This window comes from Lynx canadensis, chromosome C2 (genome assembly GCF_007474595.2).
Source record: "Lynx canadensis isolate LIC74 chromosome C2, mLynCan4.pri.v2, whole genome shotgun sequence".
Classification (NCBI taxonomy): Eukaryota; Metazoa; Chordata; class Mammalia; order Carnivora; family Felidae; genus Lynx; species Lynx canadensis.
Window position 1 is genome coordinate 43,592,792 of NC_044311.2, and position 7,650 is coordinate 43,600,441.

At 36.6% G+C, this 7,650-nt stretch overlaps 1 protein-coding gene across 1 annotated transcript in view; it reads left to right on the top strand.

The window, feature by feature from the left end:
- The window catches only part of CPA3 (carboxypeptidase A3), a 28,064-nt gene extending 22,372 nt beyond the window's left edge, over nt 1-5,692 (top strand). The window contains exon 11 of the mRNA XM_030329949.1: nt 5,095-5,692. Coding sequence (XP_030185809.1) covers nt 5,095-5,282 — 188 coding nt within the window. The 3' untranslated portion in view covers nt 5,283-5,692. The remainder of the gene's footprint in view (nt 1-5,094) is intronic.
- The last annotated feature ends 1,958 nt before the right edge of the window (nt 5,693-7,650 follow it).

Genomic DNA, 7,650 nt, shown 5'->3' on the forward strand with positions numbered 1-7,650 from the left:
AAAAAACAGGTACACTTCACACATACATCAGAAGATTCTCTCTTCAGGCCCCTCCTCCTCCTCCTGCTTCTTTCCCATCAGGGAAGTGCTCTCTTTCCTTAAAGGCTTGAGACTGCACTTGTCACCTGGAAGGCACCAGTGGCCAAGCTAGGGAGATCACTTTTCACTCAGGTAGTAGTTACCTGCAGCAATCAATGGGAGACCAGCAGCACTAGGGGAATCAACCACACCAAATTAGCAATGCAAAGATTCTGAAAACCATATTGTCATCGGAACCACAAGTCACAGAAGAAGACCAGAGCCTGAATGCTAATCCTAAACACAGTGACTGACTGCTAAAATAGGTATCAGTTAAGATTTAAGATTTAACATAATAGCCAAAATGTCCAAATACAATCAAAAATCACTATCACACCAATAATGAGGAAAGTAACAGCATGAAAGAGAAAAGACAATCAACAGATGCCAAAACTGAGATGATTTACACGTTAGAATTATCTGACAAGAATTTCAAAGTCACCATCATTAAAATACTTCAACAAGTAATTAGACAGCCTTGAAACAAATGAAAATACAGAAAATCTCACCAAAAGAAAGAAAGAAAGAAAGAAAGAAAGAAAGAAAGAAAGAAAGAAGGAAAAAAGAAAGAAAGACATAAAAAGGAACCAAATAGAAATCACAGAACTGGAAAATACAATAACTTAAAATATTTAAAAATTCACTGGAAAGGCTCAATAGCAGAATGAATATGATGGAGGGAAGAATCAGTGAACTTAAAGAAAGAATAAGCCAATCTGAAGAGAGAAAACAAATTGAAAAAAGATGAGCAAAGCTTCAGGGACCTGAGGTGCAATAACAGAAGATCCAACATTCAAAACATCAAAATCTCAGAAGAGAAGGAGAGTGAGAATGGAAAAAAAATATGGAAAAATAAAGACTGAAATTTATAAAAGTTCCTAAAAACATAAACCAATATATCAAAAAGCTGAGTGAATGCCAAACAGGATAAACTAAAAACACTCACATTGAGTGCATCATAATTAAAATTCTGAAAACTAGGGGCGCCTGGGTGGCGCAGTCGGTTAAGCGTCCGACTTCAGCCAGGTCACGATCTCGCGGTCCGGGAGTTCGAGCCCCGCGTCAGGCTCTGGGCTGATGGCTCAGAGCCTGGAGCCTGTTTCCGATTCTGTGTCTCCCTCTCTCTCTGCCCCTCCCCCGTCCATGCTCTGTCTCTCTCTGTCCCAAAAATAAATAAACGTTGAAAAAAAAATTTTTAAATTCTGAAAACTAGAGGCACCTGGGTGGCTCAGTCAGTTGAGCGTCCGACGGGCTCAAGTCATGATCTCACAGTTTGTGGGTTTAAGTCCTGCATCAGGCTCTGTGCTGACAGCTCAGAGCCTGGAGCCTGCTTCAGATTCTATGTCTTCCTCTTTCTCTGCCCCTCCCGACTCGCATTCTGCACCCCCCCCCTTTCAAAAATAAACATTAAAAAAAATGTTTAAAATTCTGAAAACTAAAGACAAAGAAAAAACTTTTGAAAGCAACCAGAGAGAAACAATCGGGGGGGGGGGGGGGGAACAATTCAAATGATAGATTTGTTGAAACCATGGAAAGCCAAAAGGAAATGACGGTATTTTTCTAGTACTAAAAGACAAGAACTATCTACCTTAAACTCTATATTCAGCAAAAATATCCTTCAGAAATAAAGAGGAAATAGGGGCACCTGGGTGACTGATTTGGTTAAGTCTCTAACTCTTGATTTCGGCTCAGGTCATGATCTCAAGATTCATGGGGATCAAGCCCTGGGTTGGACTCTCTGCTGACAGCACAAGCCTGCTTGGGAATATCTCTCTCTCCCTTTCTCTCTCTCTGCCCCTCTCCCACTTGTGCTCCCTCTCTGTTTCTAAAAATAAATAAATAAACTAAAAAAAAAAGGAAAGAAAAGTAAAGAAGAGGAAATAAAGACATTCTCAGACAAATTTCATCACCCAAACACCTACCCTTTAAATATGGCTAAAGGAGGGGTGCCTCGGTGGCTCAGTCAGTTAAGCATCTGACTCTTGATTTCAGCTTAGGTCATGATCCCAGAGTTGTGGGATCGAGCCCTGGTTAAGTGTACAACTGTTGATTTTGGCTCAGGTCATGATCTTGTGATCATGAGATTGAGTCCCGTGTTAGGGTCAGCACTGAACAAGGAGCCTGCTCAGGATTCTCTCTCCCTCTCTTTCTGCCCTCTTTCTGTCCCTCCTCCACTCATACATATTCTCTCTCTCTCAAGTAAATAAACATTAAAAAAAAATAAAAATGACTAAAGGAGGTTCTCCAAATAAGAAATAACTGGTAATAGGAGAATGCTTGAAACTGTAGAAAGAACACAAGAACGATGGATTATGTAATGAATGAATGAACAAATGAATGACTATCTTCTCTTCATCATTGCAGAATGAAAAAATTATAACACCATTTGATGTGATGCTCAATGCATATTCAGAAGTACTCAAGACAGCTATATTTAAAAAGTAGAAATATAAAAAGAAACTAAGTGCAAGATTTCTATATGTCACTTGACATGGTAAAACACTGATATCAGCAGATTGTGATAAATTATGTATGTATATTGTAATACTTGGAGCAACCACTAAGAAAACTTTACAAAGTAATATACCCAAAAATGTTATTATAAATCAATCAAAATGGAATCCTTAAAATGTTCATTTAACCAGAAAAAGAAAAGAGAAAGAGAGGAATGAAAAACAGAGAGTCAAATATCAGACAATAAATATCAAACAACATCAAAATAAATATCAAACAATAAGATGGTAGATTTAAGTCATATCAAAATTTAACCAAAGATATTAAATAGAGACAGATTGGCAGAGTGGATTTAAAAAAAATGATTCAATAATACACTGCCTACAATAAACTTACTTCAAATATAACACAGATGGGTTGAAACTGAAAGGCTAGAAAGAGATATACCATACAAACATTAATCAAAAGAGAAGTAGCCATATTAAATATCAGATAAAGTAAATTTCAAACCAAAAAACTTTGCTAGAAACAAAGAGGGACATTAATAAAGATAAAAGGATCAATTCACCAAGAAAACATAATGAACCTGAATGTGTGGGAGCTGCTTTCTAAACAACACTTATGATGTTTCTCCCAATGACTTCAAAATTCATTTTCTCAAGCTCTGTCCTAAATGTGGTTGATGCTAAACATCCTTTTGTCTCCCCTCCTTTATCCTTTCTTTTCCTCATCACTATCCTCTCTGAGTTCCTGTTTCTATTAATAATGTGTGGATTGTCTTCAGCCATCCAGACTGAAATCTCAATCATTTTGATCAGATTTTGTGACTCTTCCATTCCAGTATTTGTGACACGGACCACTCAATGCTATGCCCAGTGTGATGACTCTACACAAGTTCAGGCTTTCATTTCACAATACCTCCTAACCGGTTTCTGCTTTTTCCAGTCCTAAGTATGGCACTAAAATAACTATTATTGCCTTCCAAACAAAACACCTTGTCCTGATTTATCAGGTTTTCTGAGCTTTGCCCACAAACTCTCACTTCTCCATTTGTTTCAGTCCAGCTGAACCTCTCTCTCGTCATAAAAAGGCCTCCATGCTTTTCCATCTTCGTAGCTCACTGGCCAGAATACCTTTCTTCCATTTCCATCTGGAAAAACACTAGCTTTTCTTCAAGGCTCTCCATCATAAAGGCGGTATTTAGTAGGCATTGAGCATAAAATGTCAACCTCCTCACCAGACATACATAATTTTTTTTTAATCTACATAAGAGTCAACATAAAGATTATACTGTTACCTTTCTTATGGTACTTACATAGTCTTCCCTGTCTCTATTGATTTGCATCTTTGACTTCTCTCCCCTAAACTGTAAGTTCCCAAAGACACCAATATCATCTTTACCTTTGTAACCTGAACACACCCACCCTCCACAGTACCAAGTATAGTACACCATGCATATTAAAGGTTTAATAATATTTGTTGAATTGGGGTGCCTGGGTGGCTCAGTTAATTAAGCGTCCAACTTCAACTCAGGTCATGATCTCGTGGCTTGGGGGTTCAAGCCCCACGTCAGGCTCTGTGCTGACAGCTCAGAGCCTGGAGCCTGCTTCGTATTCTGTGTCTCCTCCTCCCTCTGCCCCTCCCATGCTCATGCTCTGTCTCTCTCTGTCTCTCAATAATAAATGTTAAAAAAAGTTGTTTAATAAATAAATAAAACAATATTTGTTGAATAATTTAAGAGCCAACCCTGTCTATTTCTACCAAAATATTTCTTCTTTCTTCATCACAACTTTGAGTTTTCATCCTTCAAACCTAAAATATTAATATCAGTTAAACGCATCACTTGTCCTGGAACATAAATTATTTTATATACAAAAAAGTAGTTTTTCTATTATGCAAATGAAAATATACATAAATGCATTTATAGTATACACATGCACTTGTATAAACCTTATATATATATAACTTCTAGATGTCTGTTTAGATTTTCAAATAATAACATTCTTAGTAAATCTCATAAAAATTGACATTGAAAAGTTGGATTAGGGGATTAAATACATCCTTAAAATAATTGATTTAAGCTTTCTTGGTCTTTTAACTAGAAAATAGTTCACCCAAGCAACATGAATAAAAAGGGACCTGAACTATTAGGAAGAACATAATTTTGCCTAGCTTGTATGCATGATTTTTTTTTTGGTTGAGTTTTCAGTGACCAGTGACCCCCTCCTTAGTTGGTTTACACAGCTGCTTGCACTTGCCCAGACCACCTCCATCTGCAACACTGTGTGCCCAGTAAACAAACTCAATTTATTTAGAGTACTGGCCCAAACAAAATGTAATTTTGAAAATGCAGCACGTATTTAAAATGAGTGGTGGATCCCAAAACCATGATTATGTTTTATTCTACACTCTATACTATATAGACCACTACTCCCATTCCTTACTGCAATTAACTGTACACATAATTATTTTTTATTGCTAATTTTACACCAGTGAATTTCCATTTCAAGAAAAACATTAGCATTTGTTTCTAATTAAATATTTATTGCTTATGTTTTACAGACCCGACATCAGGTTCTTCTTTAGACTGGGCTTACAACCTGGGCATCAAACACACATTTGCCTTTGAGCTCCGAGATAAAGGCAAATTTTGTTTTCTCCTTCCAGAATCTCAGATAAAGCCGACCTGTAAAGAGACCTTGCTAGCTGTTAAATTTATTGCCAAGTATATCCTCAAGCATACTTCCTAAAGAATTGGCCTCAGTTTGGAATAAGCCAAATAATGTTTCTTTATGCCTTCTGCCAGAAAGTCAACCTTCAATTATACCTAGATATAGCTTCCACATTACCTGAATAGGTCCCTCTCTTGCTCACTTAAGTTCTATGTTACTTCTTTTTGTTTTTATTCACTCTCAATAGCACCTTAACAAACAGCTTTAAGTGAAAGCTTTCAACAACCTTTCTTTGATCCAAATAAAGTTTGAAACCATCAAAAAGTATTATTTTGAGTATTTTGAAACATGATATACAGCAGGATATACGTACATCTGCGAAACATGATACACAGAAATGAGAACCTTCAGTTTCTCCAGAATCAGACTTTCCATATGGCTTCATCATTTCATGTATTAATATACTAAAATTAAATTATATTCCAAAATGCATCTTGTCTTTTGATAAACTATACTCTCTATATTTCTCTATTAGCACTAATAATCAAGCATTAATGTGTCTCATGCAGTCTGTTAATAAGAAATAATATCTTCAATTCAAAAACATATTTTGCCTGCACATATATTTCTTTTTAATAGAAGTAGACATTGTTTATATCTTCACAATAGCAAAAGGATATCCTAGTAGGAAATAAAGTGGTTCATACTGAGATGAATCTCAGAGCTTCAAACAAACAATCCAGTTCTCATCAACATAATGTACGTTAAATTCAAAATAGTTTAGGGGCACCTGGGTGGCACAGTCAGTTAAGCGTCCAGCTCTTGATCTCTGCTCAGGTCATGATCTCACGGTTGAGTTTGCGCCCCGCATTGTGGTCTGCGTTGATGGTGCAGAGCCTGCTTGGGATTCTGTCTTACCTTCTCTCTGCCCCTCCCCCCAACTGTGCTCTCTCTCCCTCAAAATAAATAAACACCTAAAAAAATTTTTTTTAATTTCAAAATGGTTTAATTTAACCTGTCATAATCTGAGGAAACTACCTGCCAAAACATCTCTTGGTAGTAATAGACACAGCCAAGACAGTCCAGTCAACTGTGAGCCCTGCCCCTTATAATGGATGGGGGAAAAGCCTGGAAATGTAGTACAAGTATAAGTGAGAAAGTCTTGTTGACCAAGGACAATGAGAGTAACTTATTACTTTTATACTGTCTATAGTTCCTATTGTTTAAGAGTTACAAATATCTTTTCTCCAACCAAGATTTTTCAATGCCTCATCATGTGACAACAGTAGTATCTACTTTCTAGAAATCCAGAACACATATGCCTGACCAGAATCTGAAAGACAAGTAGAGTTGCTTGACTTCCTATAAACTGCCTTCTCATAACACTCTCAAAAATTTTTGAAGATCCTCAAAGATCTTGAAAAACCAGATAAATAATCTGGGACATCCTCATTAATTCTTTATGGGTCCATAAAAGAAAGAATGCCATCAAATCTATAAGGTGATGGTATTTCTGATAGTTGTGAAATAGGTAAAAGTTTCCCATGCAAAACTGTCCAGAGGAAACCAATATATACTAACAAAGTTGTTTTATAGGCAGAGGGGGAAAAGCTGACAGAGTCAAGAAAGTAAAAGGCAAAACTGTGATTATGAGATTACATTGCCTCTTATAAAAAAAATATAATATCTATACCTAAATATTTAGCAAACTGGCTCAGAAAATGGTGTCTGAGTGGCTCATTTTGTTGAGCTTCCGACTCTTGATTTTGGATCAGGTCATGATCCCAGGGTTGTGGGATTGAGCCCCATTGTTGGGCTCCATGCTGAGTGTGAACCCTGCTTAAGATTTTCTCTCTCTGTCCCTCTCCCCCACTGACATGCTCACACTCTCTCTCTCTCTCTCAAAAAAAAAAAAAAAAAAAAGAAAGAATTAGAAGAAGAAAAAATGTGAAGTAAATCTGTTCCATCAAACATACCATATGGAAATTATTCACTCATTCACACTCATTTACTCATCTGAAAAAAGACTAAAAGAAATTCTAACCTTAAAATTCACATAAATATTTCTAATTCCATTAGGTCCTTAGGTGGAGGAGGTAAGAAAGATAATCCCAATTATTGAGTATCTTCTGTGCCCATCCATTATTCATATTATAAAAGACACAAGTTTTATATACCATTCTATTTGAGCTATTATGTAGTTTAATATTTCTTTTCTCAATCAGATAAAAAATCATTTGAGTAGCTAAAAACCAAAAAAACCTAACAAGACTATTCTTCACCATAATTGAACAGCTTTGGCATAGTGTCACGTGGGGAATACGCTTAGGAATTCCTTGAGCTTGCACCCATAGGTCAACAAGGCATATAGGAAGCCTCAGAATGAAAGCATCCAAGATTAGGTAAACAAGATTGGATATTCAGCGTGGAAATGCCCCCCAATTTA